The following is a 22975-nucleotide window of genomic DNA, read 5'->3' as shown; positions in this document are numbered from 1 at the left end:
AGGACGTCGAGGACGTTTCTCCAAACTGTCGGCTGCAGATTAAAAAAATATTCTGGCAGAATCTCTTGAAACCAGCTCATATAAGTTAAAGTTTCTGGAGGGTGGAGAGTGCCACAGAGAAAATAAATGAAATAATAATTAAATGAAACTAAATTAACCAGTTTAATTGTTAATTCAATGATGCATTTAAAAAAAAACCAACTAATTTAATTAATAATTAAGACTTGGATTTCAATTGCATCGTAAAGCTAAGAAAAAAAATTATAATTACAAAAATGTAATTCTGCCATTCACTAATTATATTCCTAATTCAATCTTGAAATATGATTAATTTAAAAAAATTGTATTTATTTACTGATGGATCATATTTTTGTCACAATATATCTGTGTTATTTAACCACAAATTTAACATTTAAAGACAATAATAAAGTTGGTGAACAACTTATTCATTTTTTTTTTATATTTTTTTGCTCTATAATAAAAATTTTCCTCAATTTTTTTAAAGAGTGCAACAGGAACATCACCAACTTTTATATTTATTTCAAGTCGACCAGTTTCATTTTTAACTTGAATGATGCATTAAAAAGTGTTGATTAATAATTAAAAACTTTATGTCAATTTGCATTTAAATGATGTATTTTAAAACTAATAAAAAATATTCATGCCATTCACAATTTTTTCCTACTGTCTTTAAATAATAAAATTAATAAAAAAAAAAATGAAGTGGAATTAATAAACAGTAAATTTAATATTTACACATAACTGAAATACAAATTTTCTTTAACTTTCGAAAACCAGAAACATGATAGGCTTTTACAATGTTTAATTATATTAAACTGACTAATTTAATTTTAAATATTGCATGAGAAACAAGTCAATAAATAATTAATAAAAATAATAAAAATTAAATTACATAATCTGCAAATTTAATTTAAATGTTATAAAGCTAATGAAAATAAAAAATATTCATGCCATTCATTAATTATTTTTCTCTATTTTATCTATAATGAATTTTAAAACTGCTTTTAAATGTAACTTTATTTCATAGTGTGATCATATTCATGTCACAATACATTTGTATTATTTGTACTATTAATTTTACATTATAGACAAAATAAAGTAGAATTAGTGAGGGGCATATTTAATATATATTTTTAATAATTTGCAAAGTAATTTATGACATAAATTGAAAAACACGTTTTTAATGTTTTTTTCTAACCCTGTCCCTTCTTTTCTGAATAAAGTTTTGAAAAATAAACCAATTTATTTATTGATTAAACTCAGTTACATAAGACAGTTATTCTGGTGACACACTCCTCCAGGCTTCATACAGAAAATGTTATTTTGTGGTGAACTGTTCCTTTAAGTGCTGCTTTGTCTCAGGGAGTCACAGGTTCAAACAGCTCATGAGACAAAGACCAAGAGACAAGTTAAAATATTCCTCCTGAGCTCTGTAAGAAACGCCCACGGAGACAAAAAGACACGAGAGGACAGAGATGACATCATTTCCTTTTAATGTAGAAAATAAAATTACTAAAGTGCCCCCCCCCCCCCCCCCCAATCATCATCAGAGCTGAATCCTCATCTGACACATTCAGATTTAATTCTCAGAAGAAACATGTCATATTGCATAAGAGAAGGCACAGAGTCGTGTAGTTTCATCCCTCCTGTTAACGTCCAGTAAAAACCTGCAGCAGCCACACACACGCTACAAACCACAGAAGAAGAAGAAAAAGAAGATTTGGTTTGATGAGAGACGTGTCAGTCTGTCAGTCTCTGGATGGAAACAAACAAAACCAGCAAAGAAGAGTCTGGATAAACAGTCTGGAGCCAGTTTCTTTTTTAAATCTGGTCAAATTTTAGTTTGACTTCCTGTTGAGTTTTACGGTCGGTTCAGAGGTGAAGGTCTCAGATACCAGACACTCTGAGACACTCTGGTGCTGCTGATGATCCAGGTGACGTAGAGTTTCCTCCATCTTACTCGACATCAGAAACAGTATGTGAAGTGTCTCAGTTCGGCACCACACACTGATTCACAGCAGCAGTTTGAGTCTGCAGCGTGCTCATGATAAATTAAATGATTTTTAACAGCTGAAAAAAATAAAATAAAATAAAATAAATGATAAATCAGCTCCAGGAACATCTGAGGAAACTACTAAAATAAGCACTAAAGCTTAAAAAGGACTCGGGATGGGTATCGTTAAGGATTTATTGCTACTACTACTTTAATCGATACTGTTATTGGTTATTTTTCATTTCTAAATAACTGCTTTTTAGAAAATAATTTAAAAATAAATTCAGAACAGCGTTAGTGAATGCTTTAAATACATCAAAATGTTATATGTGGAGCAGCAACAGCAGTTTTTACAACAGCAAAGTCACTAAATAAATAATGTTCCTGACATTAAAATACTTTTTAAAATTCAGTCTATCTCCTCTTAAATTCATCGTGTCATTGTAAAGTTTGATGGCCTGTACCAACTCCACATACAAGATTTGGCATGTCCCTAAATATAGTATGTTGAATGCAGTGTGCCAAAAAATACCAGGATGTTCTATAATATGCTTTTCGGGTTATGACCCACAATCCTCTGCACACGTTTGACGGCTTGTTGACCGCTGTCAGAAGCTGTAACGATGGATGACAGTGCATTCAAGTGACTGACGACCAGTCGAGCAGTAACAGCAGGAATATAATTTGTTTAAGTGAACAATTGTGAAAATAACGATGACAGAAATGCAGATGTATTTTCACTGAGGTGAATACGCTACAGTCTGCAGTTATAACTTTAAAGTTAACCTACCAACACTGCAGAGTAACAACAGCAGAGCTCTGCAGGTTGACCTCCATCTCGAGGTTGCCGAACAGTGTTTGGTTTTATCTCCAAGGTAACAGATTATGAGCAAGAGGGTCAAAGTTCAGGGCGCAAGAAGTAGTACGTCTTGATGGTGTTCACACTGCAGGCAACAGTGCAGTGACTACTGACGGCAGAACTACAAAAAGGTAGGTGGATCAGAGCGCATCTTTTTACATTAATATAAAATACACTACATAATAAGACATAGTACATGCTGTTACATCATCTGACCAGCGGGTGGAGACACAGAGCGCCTAACTCAGCCTTTAAGTTGTTTCTAAGGAGTCCGAGCTTAAAGTTCTCGGAGCGAGGGAGGGACAGAAAGGTTTACCTGAGTGAGGAGGTGTGTTTGACCTCACTGCCAGGTGTGATGCAGTCTTTTAACAGACGTGATTGGTTGTCACAGACACATCCTTTTGTGAGCCTGCAGAGGAAATGCAATCTAATCTGTAGCATTTCCTCTCTGTCATCCTGTGTTTGGAGCATATTCGTCCGACCTCTTTGTGTTTCCACCATTTTCTCCTCTGATTCAGAAACTCTTCAAGTCCTCCTCCCTGCTCCCGACACTTTGTCACCTTAGGAGCTCCTTTAATGTCTGAGATGCTCTGTGAATAACTTTCATCTTTACGAGGACCTGGTCTTAACTTTAAGGGGAAATTCTGAGAAAATTGTCACCAGGAGCAGCTCTAAGTACGGGGAAGCTTTGTGAACACGGCCCCTGGATATATTTTAGATTCTAGTGGAAATCCCAATGTCTTCAAAGATCCCAAATATATCAGGATGAATTCTGGGAAAATGTGTTTAAAATGATGCCTAGTACATCTGGAATATTTCAATCTGATAGACTGGGGTTGAATATTTCTCTCAGTTTAATTGAAACCTGGAGCGACGTCACTTTTCTTGGGCTGCTTTCAGACGCCTTTTGCAAATATTTAAACCTTTGAACTCAAATTCAAAAACATGGGGAAAAGGCAGTGAGCAACTCGGTATAAAAAAAAAAAAGATTTAAAAAATAATAATAAAATAAATAATTAATAATAAAATAAATAAAATAACAATAGAAAATTATTTTTTAAAACTACAGACAAATAGCTAGGGAAAAAATATCTATAATTGTTATTATTACATATTCCTAATTATGATGTAGAATTCTTGAATTTTTCGGCACATGTTCAGATCATTTCCTTGTTGGTTTGTTTTTACTTTCTTTTTTAAAACGACTTTTCTCTTTTCACAGATTTTTTGGCTAATTTCTTCTCTCGTCGTTCATTGCCGTCGTCTTCCCATGTTTTTAAAATCAAGCCAGTTTGCTCAGGTTTCAGAGCGTTAGCCATCACAGAGCTGCTTAAGCAAAGGAAGGATCCATATGCAGTGACTCTATGACCTGACTCAAACTACCTCCAGATCAGAAGCAACTTTGCACATTTGATTAAAACAAAATTCAGATTAAAAGTTTAAAAACTGGCCCAGTGTTTATCCATTTCTATCTTCAGACAGACACACACACATCAGAGCTGTGGCACAGGCTGACTTGAGGGCGTTTGCATTGCTGATATCCTAAAATATATTACATAGCATTAAAAAACAAAACAAAACTCAGATCATTTATTAAATGACATTTCATAGAAGAGATTTCCGCCAAAAATGACCTCAGAGTTCATCTTTCCCCAAAAATCTTCCTCAGATCAACTCGGAGGTCAGTTTTGGTGGATTTGTCCTTTAAAATAAAACATTTTTATGTTCTGTACAAACAAAATATTAGTGTCCAGAGTTGCAATAAATACACACTGAGAGCTGAGAGATAATAAATAATTCATAGTTCTGCTAAAGGGAACGTCTGCATATGGAAGTCTGCATCATCACCACCACTCACTAAAAATTATTGCAATTTAATTTTGCTTAAACTGAGCCGACACATGTTGAACTACAGACTCGGACAGGAAGTGTGACAGATAGCGTTAGCAACAAACTGAAAAGAGAAAGTCTGAAGATGTTATGTTTTTTTCTTCTTATTAAATCCAAAGAAAAGAGCAAGATAAAACTGTCGACTACGCTCTGCGTCTGTTTTCATGGGATTCACTGATAAGAAGAAAAACTTTACATTTTCTTTTTAAAAGCTACGACACAATAAATAGCTCCACATTCACACGTTGCATTTAAACAGACTTTGATGTTCTTTGATGACAGAGTGAAACCCACGTTGCAGGCTGGATGCTCGGGACTTTAACAGCTGTCACATGATGAATTTTTAGGAAATGAAACTGCATGTTGGAATAAAACTTCCGTCAGAGTTCGTATTGCTACGTGACGAGCAACAGCAAGACGTGACTGCGTGATCGAGGTTTAAAAAGGCACTGGATTGTTTTTCATAAATGCTATTGAGATTTTTTTCTTCTTATTGGTAGAAACATGCAGCGACGGTAGAAAAGTCTCTAGAGATTTTTTTTTGTTTGTTTGTTTCTTACAATTTCTCGGACAGCGGTAGAAAACGGGACTTCACACCGGTGTTACTGAGGAAATTATTCACACGTGGGCTCCGCGGCGTGAAGCTCAGTGTGACCGCGTGGCTCCAATACTGTAACTCAGTGATTAAAGCTGCTGTGTGGATTTTTAGAAACATTAGTGAACCTTTATTAGCATGAACAAACTGCATCTCACACATGAAAGGCCCGCAGTGATGGGAGACGTACTCAGGTCTTAAGGAAAAGTAGTAATACTGCAGGGTAGAAATACTCTATTACAAGTAAAAGTCCTGCATTTAAACTCTTGCTTAAAGGCCCTGACACAACATTTTTATTTCATTTAATGTTTGGTTGGTTCGGGACAGAGCACATTAATAAATATTGTAGCTCTGCGTGTTCTCACTACGTCACCAAGACATAAGAACCAAACACTTGAGACACAGATTAATGTTTCTGCTGTGACCGGGCCGTTACACTGTTTCCTGTTTCTCTCCGCTTTCTGAAAAGCTTCAACAGGTTGAAGGATTATTTTTCTGTTGCTCTTTTATCATAACCTCCACCTGCCACCTGTGAAACCTTCGTCTCCGTCTCTTGACCCCTCTACGCTCAGTAAAAGGATCCACCAGGTTTCTCTCTGTGTGAGATGCAGTTTATGCAGGTGAACTAATGTTGTCATAATTTATCCAGACTCGACACACAGCAGCTTGAACCCTCCAGAATAAAACCCGTGTGAAGTCCGCTGTGATTTTAAAACTGTACAAAATTAACAAAACGTTATAAAAAGCCTCGTCGTCCTCTCAGCTGCCCACCAGCACCTCCATGATGTGGTCCAGCTCCGCCAGGTCCATTTTAAAAGGCTGGTTCTGAGCGCCGCCACCCGCCGCTCCGTAACCGGACATCGACCGGACGAGGTCGTCCGCCATCACGACGGGAGCCATCTTAGACGGCAGCGCTCCTGATGGGGGCGGGCAGGGGCCGAGGTCGTACATGGACGTGTCAATGTCTGTGAAGAGGACGTCGTCCAGGGCGAAGTCAGTCAGGAAGGAGGAGCCCGGGGAGGACGGAGAGGGAGGAAGAGGAGGTTTCTCCAACCTGCTCTCCACCTCCTGAAAGCCACGCCCCTCCTCCTTCATGATGACGTCAAACAGAAGCCGAGCAGGAGGGGGCGCCGGCGGGCCGGAGGAAGAAGAAGACGAAGAGGAAGGACAGAGCTCCTCTATCTCCTCAAGGGCGGAGGAGAAGCTGTCTTTGGGTGACGGCGAGGGCGGTGGCAGCGGCCTTGGGGAGTGGTGCAGGTGGTGGTGTTGGGTGGAGGAGGAGGGCGGCAGGGTGAAGAACATGGGCAGGTCCTCCTCCAGCAGCGAGGCGGGAGTGAGGCAGGAGTCCAGCGCCGTCAGTCCTGACAGCGACGACGAGAGGATGCTGAAAGAGGAGGAAGGAGGCGGAGGCTGCCGGTAGCTTTCGTCCTCACGGGCGGCGGCGGCAGCAGCGCCAGGCGGCGCAGCAGAGAAGAAGAGCGTGTCGACGCCTCCTTCTTGCCTGAAGTCATCTTGGATGCGGCGGATAATGTTGTTGATGAGGACTCGGCGCTGCAGGCCGAGATCGGCGCCCATCCGCGGACCGTACAGCTTCATGAGGGACATGTTGAGGACCGTCTGACGCTGCAGGGTGTAGGACGCCTGCGACATGCCACCGACTGCCAGAAGACGCTGGTCCTCCTCCAGAACATCCTCATCCTCGTCCAGTTTCCGCTTCACCCCGTTACCCAACATAAATCTGTGGAGCAGAGACACAAACAGCTCAGAGACAAACCACAAGAATGGCATCAAAAGATAAACTTTACTGATCGCACGCAACAAACTGAAGCGTCAGAAGTACAAAACCAGACGGCATCATCGTGCAAATATCCCATAATAATCTTTGAGCACACTGTTATTCAAGTGCACTGAGAAAACCAGACTTCTGCACCTTCTCCTGGCTCTGTTTTCAGGCTGCAGAAAATCTAGCTCGGGATGGGAGACTTTAGCCAATCACAGGTCATTTCAGAGGGAGGGCGTTCCTTGGCTGATCTACAAATGCAGATGCACGTGCACGTCCCTTCAGATGGTGAAAGTCAGTAAAAACACATGTCAGTATCAGCGAAGTGTTTCAGAGACGGAAAGAAAATGTTGCTGATAGTTTAGCCTTCTGCTAACCAAGGCTGAAGGCTCACAGCTATATGTTTACCTAGCTAACGTTAGCTACAGCCTCAAACCAGTGTGTGTCCTCTCAAACTTTCTGTTGCTGCTGTGACACAAGTTAGACCCAGCCCGCTGTGACATGCAGTGCTGGAGGGTTTGTGCTGGCTGAAATTAAGCCGCTACAGCCACCATCTACAGGAGCGGCGTCTCCAGAGCTGCTGCCTGCTCTTCTCCTCAGCGGAGGGACTGTGAGGTGGAGAGCAGCTAATTCTTGTTTTATTTGTTGTCTGATAAACAGAGAGAGAAAGCGGGGCAACGAGGGGCTGAGTGAATGTGCTGAATGCAAGTGTGCAATGAAATAAGATTAAATAAATCAATGTCCAAGAAACACGGCGTTACTGAAGTCACTGCACACACATGCTTGTGGTCGTCTGGTGGGAGGCCAGCTTTAAATCAAGGTCTACTTATTATTTTTCGCGAGCTTTCAACCACCTCTCACACTGACGAGAAAGACAGTGAGCTGTGGCTGAAAGCTCTGGAACAAAAATTAACAAGATGACCTGTGAGCTGTGATTATTTGTTTTTAGAAACTGTGTGAAAATTTAATAAAACATGAATGGTACAAACATCTTGGTGAAGAATGGATTAAAAACATCTTCAGCACATATTCTGAGTTTTGCTTATTTAGCAATAACTCTTGTAAATGTTTGATCTGAATGGGAAAAACAACTTTTGGATTCTTATTTTTGTCAAATCTGTACAAAAATATAAATAACGAGCCGTCCTTACAGATGTAAATATCATTAACACAGACGCGCTCTCAGGAAGAAAATACAAGGACGATAAAATGTTGTACAGAACAACAAACAATCAGGAAACTGAAAGAAGATCTGAAATAACATTCAGAGCAAAACTCAAAACAGAAAATGAAAGATGACAGAGTGTTGGAGATCACCTACAGATCCCAGACAGACTCTTGTGATAAGAAAGTCACAGGTTCAAACCCCCTGATCCACAGCTGCTGCAGAGGTGCATGTAACATTTAACCCCTGTGCGGGGAACTGAAACACATCAAGAGTGATGCTGAAAAATACTGAGCTGCGTGTCACATGACCGATGACACGTAGAGTTGGTGTGATGGACGACTGTGTGTGTGTGTCTGTGTGTGTGAGTTAACAGTCAGCTGACCTGCACCCATGTGAGCTGCAGTCAGCTGATTGGGTGGGAGTCGGTCCGACACCTTCTGACTCTCTGAACAACAAAACACAGGAAACAGGCGACTTCCGTCCTGACAACCAAACACTGAACAAATCACACACACACACACACACACACACACACACATTTTCAATACCCTGGGTGAACAGCCGGTGCCCCTAAACTCTCTCTTTGCTTTGTGTTTCCCACAAGATGTTTATAATTTAACTTCTGAAATAAATAAGTTCAGAAAAGTTAAAATGTCTGAGTCATGACTTTAACGTGTCCAGAAGAAGAATCTGGAGGGAAACTGTTTTTACTTGAGCTTTAACTTTTCACACCAACAACAAACCCCAGGAGGTTTTACTGCTTCCCACTCCACAAAGTTCTCGTGCACAATAAAGTCTTAAAGACGTGAGTCAGATCAAAAACCGATCTGCTCTGTGTCCTCACTTTACTCTACTAACAGTGTCTCAGTCCGAAATCCTTTGTTAGTTAATTTAATGTGTTGGTCTGAGGACAATCTGGCCTCCAACTGGCTACCATTTGATGATGCAACATATTCTCACTCAACTCATCACACATCGCCGTGGACTTTTGCGTCTACGTATGACGCACTAGGTACCCTGAGTGCGTCGGTTGTTGACGTTCACAGACGTTGTGTCAATCAAGTCTGTTAAATGCATTGTCTGTTTTCGAAATACGCTTCTGTTTTCACAGGAAATGCACAGTTAGAAGCATTCAGTGTTTTTCAAAATAAAAGTACAACATTGGTAAAACACCTATTTATGTTTATTTCATTGTGCTTGTGGTTGGGGCGCCCACGAGCTCACCTTAGAGCAGGGGCCCCATGTGCAGAGGCTGTGTCCTTGCTGTGGTTAATTTTAGGCAACAGAAGCACATGGTTAGGTTTGGTTTGGCTAAACATTTGTATGGGAAGCTAACATCAGCCTCCTGGGTGAAAGTCCAGTGTTGTTGGACCCATCCAACTCAATGTGATGTGGTGTTATTAACTGACGCCTCCTGATGTGTATCATACCGCCGCAAAAAGATGCCTGTTTGTCACCAGTGTCTGACGCCAAAATCAAGGACCAAGCAGTGGTATTTGACGACTTCAGAATGACAGCAGGTTGGACGACGTTAAAGCCTCTGAGGGCGAGGGCCACGATTACACAAGATCCTGCGTAGCGGGGCACGTTGGCGTATCTCTATCAACAGATAGCTCCATATGAATTTTACAAAAAGCTGATACACAGCTAAATGATTGTCAGATAATAGCTGATGGGTTCTTAAATTATATCTGCACTCTACTCAGACTATTACTGGAAACCAAAACACTTCTGATCTCAAAATCTCGTGCCGTCACTACAGTGTCTGCGTTCATATGCATTTATCTGTTTACTGAGAGTGGTGTCAGGACTGAAATGACGTTATTAAGCAGTTCAGTGAGTATGAAAAGGGAAAAACAAGGTAAACATATGTAAACTTTCATTAGTTTCTTTAAACATTCAGCGTTAACCTGCAGCACTTAAGATGCTCATGGGTTTACACCAGAGTCCTGCACCAGGGTGAGTACCCATGGGTAACCTGCAAAAATCTGTGTAACGTTTAACAATATGTATCTATATATATAAATCCATGGGTAAAAATGAACTATGTGCAGGCTGGCAGCAGGTGAGAATAAAAATATATTTTTTCATTCTTCAGAATTAAATACAGTAAAAAGCTGTGCAGTATATGTGTAATGTTCTAACATCTAAATCTCTATTATCAAGCTGCAGGTCCTTTTATTTTGAAAGTCAGTGACACAAGTGTAACCTTTGACCCCGTGGTCACATTGGTCACCGACGTGGAGGACTCCAGCCATGAAACTTTGCAGCCTGAGGGTGAGGTGGCAGCCTACATGGAGGATCCTGTGGAGGTTTGATGGTGGTGGAAGGAGCATGCTAACATGTTTCCTGACCTGGCAGTGATTGAATGTTTTCACCATCCAGTCAAAGAGACGTCCAATTCAAGAACGGAGACCCAGCTTCATGTGAGGGGGGGGGGGTTTGGTCAGAGGTACAGGTAGCTGGACTTTTATTGTGTGGGTGGGTGTGGCTTTGACTTAGACAAATTTACGGGTCGGTTCTGGTGCTGAGCTTTGTGGGTATGGGCGGGTGCAGGTTTTCAAAAATGGACCCAGGACTCTGATTTACAGTTTTTCAGCTGATGTTTCATATCAGCTCACTTTTAGTTTCACTTCCATTAGTTCAGAAGTTCAGATCTGTGGTTCACGGCCTGGTGACACAGACCCTCGACTGAGGTCAAAACTGTATTTCAGTACAGTACTTGAGTAAATGGATTTAGTTACTTTCCTTCACTGGGTTAGACGTGACAGTGTGTGTGTGTGTGTATCTGTGTGTAGGAGAGCTGATGAAGCAGCTGTTTGGTTGGAGGTCTGTGGTGGTGGTGGTGGTGGGGCTTGAACCTGTGACCTCTCGATTACTCGGCCAACGGGCGTCTCAAAGTGCTGACAGGGACTGACTTAAGCAGCACACACACACACACGCACGACTTCTTCTTATAAATGCCTATTCCCCAGCTCCTCCTCCTCACTACTTTAAACCCATGTGGGGCCCCTCAGAGGGGCCATCTGCTCCGACACCCAGAGAGGACGAGGTGAGGAGGTGACAGAGCGAGACAGAGAGACATCCATCCTCCCCCCATGTCTGTCTGTCTTTGCCTAATGAAACTTCTGACTGACTATAAACACCAAACTGATCGTGAATCATCACGAATCAAAACTGTACCTTGTGACTGACCTTGGATCAGCTAAATGAGGTTCGTATATGTCACACACACACCCTCCCCCCACCAGCTGTCTGTCTGATGAAGTAAAAATCCAAAAATAGTTTCAGATTTGTGGGAAAAAAGCAAAGTCTTTGTCATGAAGATCTGACGTGTCAGGTGTGTGTGTGTGTGTGTGTGTGTGTGTGTCAAATACCTTTCCATTGAGTAAACTAGTTGGTGTTGTGTTACAGCAGCTCTGCTCTCAGAGTACAGACTAACATGAACTGGTTTTAAAACCTGAGGTGCATTTAAAGGTCCAGTGTGTGTAGGATTTAGGGAGATTTAGTGGCATCGAGCGGTGATGACTGCAGATTACAACCAGCTGAAACTTCTCCTGGTTAGAATTCCTTCAGTGTTCATTGTCCAGGAAAAAAAAAGAAAATCGGTGTTTTAACAAAGCTCTTGTTACTACTGTAGAAACATGGCGGCGCAACATGGTGATCTCTGTAGACGAGGACCTGCTCCCTGTGTAGATATAAACGTCTCATTCTATGGTTGCAAACACAAAGATTCTTATTTTCAGCTGATTATAAACTACAGAAAACATACTTATTATATTATATTCAATGTGTGCCAATACGTCCCCCACATCCTACACACAGTAGGGCTGCAGCTTACTATTGTTTTTACTATCTGCTGTTTATTCTTTTGATTAGCGTTTGGTTGTTGGACCGATTACGATTGCCTGTAGACCAAAGTAATGTTATCAAATGTCTTACTTGTCCGACCAACAGTCCAAAACACAAAGATATTTAGATTACTTTACTGTTGCTGTTGAAGCTGAAGCCAGTGAATTTTTGCTATGTCTTGCTTGAGAAATTATTGCATATTAATGTGTCATCAAAGTAGCTGCTGTTTAATTTAATTCAGTTTAGTTTATTTGAGAAGGGACAGTGCAAATTAATACACGTACATGCTATGAAAATGCCAGAGTTAGCCAAGAGGCTATTGTTCATCTGTAGTCTCTTGGCCAAGATGTTACACAAGGCTAGCTAAAATACAACAAAGCACAAAAACAAAACAGGGCATACAGTTGAAATATAATTAATTAATTAATATTAATAATTAACTAATCGTTGCAACTCTATTCCACATCATTTGAGATGAGAAAATCATGCGTTTAATCTGTAGATATCTGTATTACTGATGTTTCTCGACCATATACCTCGCGCTCTAAGGTTCAAAACCAAAACGTATTAAGCTTGTGATCAAACAGGATGAAGAGACGCAGCAAAACGTCACATTAAACACGCCAGAACAATCAAATGTTTGCTGTTTTTCCTCTAAAAAATAACTGACTGATTGATTATCTTGTGCTGAATTGTTTAGTTAAATTCTAGTCTGCGACACCGGGGGTCAGTACGCCCTGGTCCCCGCCCCTGCCTGCTGCCCAGCACACAATGCACCCGGCCCCGATGCCAGTCCCTGCTGGTGGTGGGCCCACAAGGCTGCGACACACTGTTACTCATTGGGGCTGAGCCTCACTGGGCCCCACAGCCCAAGGCCTGGTCACCAGACACTCGCCGGTGAGGTCTGGCTCCAGGGGGGCCCTAGTGTCTCCAGGTAAGGTATTCTTTTTCCGAATGTGCCTGGCTAAGCAGCTTTCAGGATCACACACAAACCCCTCCACCACGTTCAGGTGGCGGGGCTCAGACATCTGGAGGGAGCTTGGAGTATAACCGCTGCTCCTTTGCGTCAAAAGGGGTCAGTTGAGCTGGTTTGGGCATCTGATCAGGATCCAACTGGGTACCTCCGATTTGAGGTGTTCTCGGCACGTCCCACTGGTAGGAGGCCCCGGGGCAGACCCAGAAAACACTCGAGGGATTATATATATCTCATCTGGCCTGGGAATTCCTCAGGATCCTCCAGGAGGAGCTGGAAAGTGTTGCTGAAGAGAGAGATGTTTAGAGTGCTTTGCTCGGCCTGCTGCCCCCGTGACCTGGCCCCCGGATAAGTGGTTGAAAATGGATGGATGGATGGATGGATGGATGGATGTTTAAATTCTGCAGCATTTCTTTCTTAATCTGTCCAGATAAGACTGACGCCATTTAAACTCTGGTGATGACAAAACAAACCACTGACACACCTGCAAGTCTCCTAACAACCAACCAGTGGGGTGAGAGAAATCATTTACGCTGTCTGGTATTAAAATTAATAACAGCTAAGCACACAGACCAGAAACTCCGTCCAATAAACCACCAACTCCAGAGTCATGTGACCTGTCTGGTAAGTCAGCTGCTTGAGCGTAATAAAACTTAAATACAGCTGAGTCAACTTTTCTGATTTAAGATTAAAAACTCTCTGCAGGAGTGATTTTCACAGTGAAGAGTCAACATGACAGCGTCTCCGTCGCTGCTCCTGGATCAGTGTTCACACACTGAGGTCAGCGTGTTACTATCACACTGTGGGGAGCTGTTGAAGCTGCAGCTGCCTCCTTCACAGGAATTTTCTTGCTCAGCAGGCTTCAGTGTTTAGTCATCCTGACGACAGCCAGCAGCACACCACCGACCGCCATCTTTCTTTTTTCTTTTCACAAACTGACTCCTGCAGTGCAGATTCAGCAGGAGCTGCGTCCTGTGGACACGATGTCTGCTGCAGAGTCTTTTTATTCACTCTGGTTTCACACTTCTGATCGAGCGCTTTGGTGTTTGGAGATGTAAAGATCAAATCCAGATTACAGACAAAAGCTCTTATCGTGGGTTTTCTTGAATAAACTGTGATTCAGCGTCATGTAAACACATCTTACAGGTTTGTGATCACTATCTGGTCTCTGTGCAGGGGGGACACGAGGCTTTAAATCTGCAACAAAAAAGCTTTTAACTTTCAGAGCGACTAATACACTCTAGAGCTGCCTGATTGAACTGTGCATCTATGGTTATCGTTTTGTCTATAAAATGACTGATGATAGTGAAAATGTTAGAACTTCCCACAGCTCAGGGTAACGTCCTCAAAGCCCTTGCTGCTTTTGTCCGTCCATATATTCAGCTTACTATCATGCAAGACAAAATACAGCATCAACTTTTCACATTTGAGAGGCTAAACACACACAACGTTTGGTACGTCTGCTATGAAATATTACTGAAGAAGTTGCAGTGCAGATTATTTTTCTGTTGATAAACCAACTAATCATGTTTTTATCCACTCTGAAGACCACTTTTAAAAAGCCCTGTGAAAAATCAGTGTAACTGCTAAAATAATAATCTGCAGATTGATCGATAAAGGCCTCAGGTTTTGGTGTGGCTGAGGAAAACGATGACTAAGGCGGAATTTATACCACTGCGCCGAGTCGAAGCCGTACCTACGCTGTAGCCTGATGTGCACCTCCCCAGAAATTTAACTATACCTTGCAGTGACGCAGACCTGCTGTCATTTCCCTCAGTGGAAACAAAGCTTTCATTTACTTTAATTTCACAGATGGGAAACAATAAATTGTGAAGACAATAAAGCCTCCACTAAAATAGCATTTTAAGTCTTGTGTGTGATTTATCCTGGCTTCATATGAGCAGAGGAAACCTCTGCTAGCTACTAGGCTAATTTATACAATGTAAAATGCCATAGGCTTGTGCTAATAACGTTAGCATGTTGTATTTGTGGGGAAATGTGTCCAGATAAAGACAAGCGTTTGTCTGTGAATGCTGCGAGTTATAGTGAAGCTGATTTGTGTACTTGTGTTTGAAACTGTCTCTATTAAGCCATGTTTAATGTGTGTTTAATGTGTGTTTTGAATCAACTAAACTCTACAGCACTTCACAGAAACCTCCGCCCCCAAGTAGTGTTTCGTAAGGTGTAACTGCAGAGTGACACTGACACACCACCACACAAGTATAAATGCTTGTAGGCTCTGCTGCACCACTGTCTGTCAGTTAAGTTAAGCAGACCTTTCTGTAGCTGCTAACTGACTTTTTGTGCAGTAACTCATTTAAAATGTCTACAGAGCTGATCACATGCCTCAAGTCGTTTCTGTTGATGTGCTCATGCATCCTGATAATCATAAAATAATGCTTGTATTGATGTCTCACCACAGGAAATAATGTTAGTCTGAACAACAGCTTGTATTCATGCACTGATCAAATTACTATTTTCTGCCTGTTCCACTGTCTGACAACAGAAACAGAAAATACGCCAACCAGAACAACTGAATAATGAATCTGGCTCAGAGCGAGTGATCACAGATCAGAACCAGCTGAGACTCTGCAGAGGAACCAGACCATCTGAACACATGCTGACCGACCAACAGAGGAGGAGGAGGAGGAGGTTTACAGTCAGGAGATCTTTAGGAATATGACCAGATAACACAATGACGATGATGATGATGACGATGCGTCATCTTGACACACAGACAGCAGCGCAGTGTAGATGTTGTTTGTGCTTCAGCTGTCTGACAACAGAGAAAAGTGATGGACTTGTCTAAAACTCAAACTGAGCGACCACACAGAGACTGTTGGCTTCTTAGCTTTGCTGCTGTGTTTCTGAAGGGTGACGATCACACCTCGCGTTTAGTGCTGCGTATTCAAAGTCAGTTCTTTCCTGTTACAGACCAAACAGCGTCTGCAACACACAGTGGGGACGCACCATGTTGGATTCTGTGCCGTATCTGATTTACCGATATGTAACAACTCATTTGACCGATACCTATATCAATATATCCACTATTTTCTCACCTAATTTTGGAGTTAACGTCATATTATGCATGCATACTAAAGGTAAATTAATTCATTAAGCAAATTAGGAAAAAGCATGTTGGGCAATTCTGATATTTCATTTAAAAGCCAATATCTGCCGTTATCTATGACGTGCAGATGTTATCATGCGATTCATATAAGTATCTCAATTTGGCCCTGTAAAAACGTGTCTCCGATTTTTCATCAACTCTCTCAGATTTCTACAAAAACATCATTTAATCAAGTATAAAAGGGTGAAACCTTTAATCAAAAACAGCTCTGTCTGACTTCCTGGTTTCCAGAAAGGTGGTAATGCTGCTCTAGTTCTGGTCAGCTTCCTATTTTTGATAAATTCATTAAATAATATTGCTATCAGTCGTGTCTCTACCATCGCATGTCAGCTCTGCCGGCCATCTACATCCAAACTAAATGTGAATTATTGTTTAAAAATGAGTATTTTAAGTCAGCATTAAGAGAAGTCTGAGCAACTTCTAGAAATGAAATGTCTCCTCACTACGCCTGCTGTGAAATTAATAAATAAATATATAACTTTTTGGCCTTTCCTCTGACGTCTATCATGAATGCTTTTCAAGAAGAAATTAAATAACTGGGAGGTTAAAAGGTTTCAAGACTGATCTTTTAAAATATCTTTCACAACCTAAGTGAAGAGTAAAAATCAAAATAAGGTTTTAACCCAATTCTCAAGAATGAGTCAAATATTTAAGTATCAGCATTAATTTGAATCTGTTTTTCATTGAGTCAATGCTACTTGGAAAAAACAGAGAAGACGCTTTTTTGGTGTTTTTTTTCTGTAAGATTGTGGAAAGAAAAAAGGGTTCAGCCTCTGGATGGTTCAGTGTGTTAGTGTTTGTCTATCTGACGAACAGTGTGTGTGTGTGTGTGTGTGTGTGTGTGTGTCTGCCCACGCCGCTCAGGCTGACATGTAGGAACATGTTGCTGACGACTGACCTGTTTAAAGAGACGCTTGTATTCACAGCGCTCAGCAGAGGAAGAGACATATTTTCTTTGTTTCCTTTAAATCAAAACATTTTCCTGATTCTCCTCACGTCAACAAAATACTACAATAAAAGTTATTTTGTCTTTACATGAGCCACTTGTTTTATTTTTTACCAAACTTGCAGAGATAACCAGCCTCTTCTGTTCTTTAACTTTGTAATGTGAAGGTTTTGTGTCTGTGTGTTACTGGTTAGAGCTCCAGTATAAAAACATAAAACCAGTCTGTACCTTATTGCTGCTGATAACTGTGTTTTAAGGGAAATGGAGACTTCAGGAAGTGAAGGTGGACTTTACTCACAGAGGAGAAATCCTGTGTGTTCACTGCTGCTGACGCCTCCTCAGCACACTGCAGGATATTCCCCGCTGTGTGTGTGTGTGTGTGTGTGTGTGTGTGTGTGTGTGAGTGAGTCATCGCGTACAGTGCGTCCAGCAGCAGTCACTTCAGCTTAAAGATGAAAAGCAAACAACTCCGGTTTCAAACAAACTGATACGAGCGTCTTTTATCTGTCGCTCCTTGAGTCACTGATGAGTCAGTCTGTTGTTTCTTTGTCACTGAACTTTTCTGTCTGATGTTACAGAAAATATTCTGCACAGCGCTTATGAGAAATCGTCGTGTTTACAAAAAGAGTGGGTCGCAACTGAAGTGTGTAAAGACAGTGAAACTGAAGTCATTTAAGCTAAACTTAACCCTGAAATATGACACCAATGTGGAAAGAAGGGTAAAAATAGAGATTTCACAAAAATAATTTAAAAAGTTGTTTTTCTTGATTGTCTTGCCGGCAGAATGGCGGCCAGGAATAAATGAGATGAACGTGCAGTGGAAGCTACGTGACATAAACCCTGACAACTCAAGATAAATTTTAAACTTTACCAGCTACACTGACCATTCTAGAGCATTTTCAAACAAAAATCTTAGATCAGTTGTTCTCACAGTATTGATGACTAAGGGTGCATTCACACCAGGATAGTCCGGGAGACTTGCTTTGATTGGGCGGGGAATGCCAAAAAATTTCACACCTTCATTTGGTTCGGTTCACTTTCACACTGCACTTTTTAAAGTGGACCAAACCGCCTGGACAACGTCACGCAGTTACAACAGCTGCTTGTTTGGGGGTGGTATTGACCGAAACGACCACTGACCAGGAAGAAAAAAAGCATGAAGAAGAAGAAAACCCGGCTCACTGATTGGCCAGGACCGAAAACGGAAATCCATCCAACTAACCAGCGAAATATATTTCTCTGACCATATATCAATAAGCGCCTGCACCTCCTCATTACTCCACGTCTGCCCACGAGACATATTTGAACTTTTTCTTTTCTTTACCTCTGCTTCTCCCAGTTCGTTCACGGCTTTGTTTTTTGTCTACCCAAAATGCACTGCGCTGTGCGTCACTTCCTCTCTTTGGTTCGCTGGATAGTCCGTTTGCATTTCCCACTGTAAACAAGACCCCCAGTTTCCAAGCGGACCAGGGTTTGCTCGTTTGGTCCACACCAGAGTTCAAATGATCGTTCACACCATGACAAACGAACCAAACTATCCGTGGAAGCGGACCAGGGTTTGTTTAAAGCGGACCAAATAGCGCCAGTGTGAATGCGTCCTTAGTGTCACTGTAGGGAGCCAGCATATGACTTTTTTATGACGTGTATACGACATACTAACACTCTACAAAAACTATAACGATCGACAGCGATATGGTCTCTCTGACACTGATATTATATTCTAGTTTTCCACTTTATAATACAACTAAAATAATGAAATGGAGACAGCACAGTCTTCAACATTGTACCAACACACCACGGTACAAAGGCAAATTTTAAACAGGGTTGCAGCGATACACAGCTGATATACATCTCTGGCATTTTGTGCATTTGTTTCCTGCACCTCTTTAATAATCTATATTGTTTTTATTTGTTATCTTTGCACTGGTTCTTTCCTAGTTTGTCCTGCGACTGCTGCACAACACAAAAAGTATCTTATCTCAAACTACAGGAGCATGGTAAACATTATCCTTGCTAAACATCAGCATGTTGGCATCGTCTTTGTGGGAAACTTGAAGCTTAAAGCGCCCCTGTGTGTGTTACAGCCTCACAGTGCAGCCTGCATGGCTGTAAACTACTGTTTTCCTTATAAAGAAATTGATTAACTATCGATTGATCAGCTGATCTTCTGAGCTCCACACCGCAGCTCACAGTGAAGTAACACAATTGTGTCTTCAACATCTTCTTGACTCAGTCCGTCAGCTCTTGTATCAGAGTTGAGTGTAACTGGCATCCTGCGGAGTGTGTGTGAGTCCAATGTCAAAGTCTTACATAATACACACAAAGTGCTGATTGTACTGCGAGCAGAGTGAACGTCTGTCAGTCCGCTGTGACTCCGCCTGCTCCACTTTTCAAAACTCCACCGACCACATTCTTCCCTTTAAACCTCGACTCCACACCAGGAAACATGCAGCACGCTGACCTTTGACCCCCCCCGGCTGCCGATCTCTGTCACCACAACCAGAGTAAACACAACTCTGGAGAACTTGTTTTACACGCTGTCGTCCTGTAGCTACTGTAAATCAGGTCTACACGCACCTTTTACACCTTTTACACGTTACTTATTCCCTACGTGAAAAAAGAAAGCTTAACAAGACTTTCTTCTTCTTTTCTGAGTTTGTTTATTTATTTATTTTTTTAAATATAAATTGAATACAGTTGGGGTTGTTTCTTGACTGCAGGTCAGACACCATAGTAATTTAAGATATCATTACTTTTGTCCATTTACAGACACAGACAGCTAATGAACTGATAAAGTAGCCTCAGACTTCATCCGATTATCGGCTGATTTTAGATATATGTTGATATTTTGTAGTGCTGTTATAATCTTGGCTGATAAATAACAACAAATTGGAGCAGAGGAATGCATAATGACACCAGTTAATGGTGGATAAATGTCATTGTTGACAGGCAAAAATTAATTTAATGTTTATATTACAAGTGTGTCCACAACACATACTACTTCACGTGTTGATTATAGTTAAATATAGTTTATTGTATTTTTAATGGTTTAACAACACATTTTAAAAGCTATTTATAGCTGTTATTAATTTCATTTTCCACAAAAACATAGTGTGTAACATTAGGTGTCATGCATTTGAGCAGTTCATTTTTTTAACTACATGTCTGCTTCAGTATTTGGGACACAACTCTTTAATAACTCAAACCAAACCCATTTTTAAGATGATTTAAACTCTGTAAGTATTTATTTGCAGCCCTACTTTATTCTGCCAAAAGCTGGGTACGTGACAGTTATGCTACATTTTGGTAATACAACGGTATAATTAGATGACGGTAAACTAGATGCCGAGTGCCAAAAATGAACTACAAGTCCTAACATGAACATTTAAGTGACTTTAAAGTTCCACCACAGGAGATAAACAGCCCACCAAGGATTAATAAAGTCACCACTGAACACCATTCACTCATTACAACCAACTAAAACAACATTACTGTCATTTAAAAGCTATTTCTCATCATGTTCCTGCCCAGGAAATTTGCACAGAGGTGGAAGGTAACTAAGTACATTTACTCAAGTATTGTACTTGAGTATAGTTTTGAGGTACTTATACTTTACCTAAGAATTTCTATTTTCTGCCACTTAAAACTTCCACTTTATGTCAGAGGAAATACCTGACAGCTTTATCTGCAGATTCAGATTATTAACACAAATATAAATCAACTAGTAGGCATGATGTGTTGTTATCAAGATATTGATCCCTTGTTTGGTGACATTCACAAACTAACCATGTTGTAAAATTGTGAATACAAAGCTTTAGTCATTCTGCAGATTCGGATTATTAACAAAATATATCAATCAACAAATACATTATTAAGTGTTGTTGTTATTATTATGATAAAACTTTATTGATGCCTGCCTTGGTGAAATTCACAAACTACATACTTTTGTACTTTTACTGCAGTAAAACTGTGAGTGCAGGACTTTTATTTGCAGCAGATTATTTGTACAGTGTGGTATTAGTATTTTTTGCTTAAATAAAATATGTGAGCACCTCTGTCACCACTGGTATCTGTGAATCAGTGCGGGTGACCCACTAAGAGCAGCATAAAGCTGTCAAAGCAGCAGCTGGTCTCCAGACCCTCCGGGACCTGGAGGCCACCGGCTGTTCCCCGCCACCTGCCCGGCCACCAGGCACCCGCACCCGGCCACAACCTCCACACAGCACCGCAGACAGAAGCGGTTGTTCTTGTTACATTTTAACACAAACCCTCATTATTCTTAATAATAAACTAGTTTCTATGTGGACAAAGGTGATAACCACGATGTGATCAGTATTTTAAACACGTTAAACAACACAAACAACAGCTTTCTTCTTCTCTCCATAAGTTACCACGGACCGGCCGCAGTGTCCCGGGATCGTAGCCGACAGACAGCTCCCCCGGTGCGGCGGCACGGAGACAAGTTTGCGTGTATTAAAGGTGACGGTCCGGTCGGTGCTGGTCTGTCACTCACCACATGTAGCTAGTCCCATCCAGGGTCTCCTCTGCTGCATGGGTGTCGTCGGTCGGTGAGGCCGGGAGTGGGAGCGGGAGCAGCGGACGGACGGCAGGAAGAAGAAGGAGAAGAAGATGGAGGAGAAGCGAGCCGTTAGTCCGTTTGTTTGTTCCTACTCCGCCATCGTTCCCCCGGTGGCTGCCTCGACCTCGACACTCACGGAGCTCCGCACACAATGGCGAAGTGGAGCAGCAGCAGCGGTGGAGGAGGAGGAGGAGGAGGAGGAGGAGATGTGTCACTGAGGAACGTCAGTCAAGACGGCAAGAACCGCCATTACCCCTACTTCCGGTGACAAACTTCAAAATAAAAGCTGCTTCCGGTTTAGCAGATATAACGTTACTCTGGAGGCAATGTAGTTAATGCATTAAAGGGATAGTTCAGATTTTTTTTAGTGGGATTGTTTGTGTAACCCTTAAAAACTGAACAAATTGACTTGATTTCTTTTGAAAACAATGAGCAACAAAAGACGATGACCCAAAAAATTTGCAAGAAATTAGAGAAAATTAAAAACAAGAAAATTAGTTCTAAAAAAATAATTAAATTAAAAATAAAATAAAAAATGATAGTATAAATAGTTTATCCCTAGCCTTTTCATTTTCTCCCAAATTTTATTTTATTTTATTTTTTTGTTATATATATAATTTTCCTAAATCGTTTTGGGGTTTTTTTCATCTTGTGGGACGTTTCTTCCCCAGCTGCTCATTACCTTTTTTCCCATGTTTTCTAAATAAATCGCACCAATTTTTAAATAGTAGTTTAAATACCTGCAAAAGGCATCTGAAAGCAGCACAAGAAATGTGATGTCACTCCAGGTTTCAAAGAGTTAAAGTAATTTTTCAAAACTATTTTATGCCTTAAAAGGATAGTTCAGATTTTTTTTGTGGGATTGTATGTGGTAGTTAAGGAGTATTATTATTATTATTATTATTATTATAGGTAGAATAATACATTCATTCTGTTGCTTTGCATGTTTCGGACATTTTTCAGCTTTATTGCCCAGTTTAACACATTTGTTAGAAAGTAATCAAATGTAATAAGTTACATTACTTTGATGGAGTAATTAAAACAATTACATTACTTATTACATTTTTAACTATTAATCTGTAACCTGTTACATTTCAAAGGTGTACTCTTCCGTAACTGGTAATGAAAATACTCAAAGTACAAGCAGAAAAATTAGTACTTAGTTACTTTCAACCACTGTAGTACAGCC

General features: G+C 40.9%; 2 protein-coding genes across 2 annotated transcripts in view; one reads left to right on the top strand and one right to left on the bottom strand.

Annotated features, from left to right (window-relative positions):
- LOC125886369 (equilibrative nucleoside transporter 2-like) overlaps positions 1 to 22975 on the top strand; it is a 162758-nt gene that overhangs the window by 50374 nt on the left and 89409 nt on the right. The window lies entirely within an intron of this gene.
- Positions 1559 to 22039, bottom strand: LOC125886380 (SERTA domain-containing protein 2-like). The gene is made up of 2 exons (XM_049572564.1): positions 21721 to 22039; positions 1559 to 7096 (listed from the first exon to the last, which is right to left on the bottom strand). Exon 2 carries the CDS (start codon positions 7090 to 7092, stop codon positions 6118 to 6120), a length of 975 nt encoding a protein of 324 aa, XP_049428521.1. The 5' UTR covers positions 7093 to 7096; positions 21721 to 22039; the 3' UTR covers positions 1559 to 6117.

Source organism: Epinephelus fuscoguttatus, linkage group LG3 (assembly GCF_011397635.1).
Source record: "Epinephelus fuscoguttatus linkage group LG3, E.fuscoguttatus.final_Chr_v1".
Classification (NCBI taxonomy): Eukaryota; Metazoa; Chordata; class Actinopteri; order Perciformes; family Serranidae; genus Epinephelus; species Epinephelus fuscoguttatus.
This window is presented reverse-complemented; position numbering and strand designations above follow the sequence as displayed.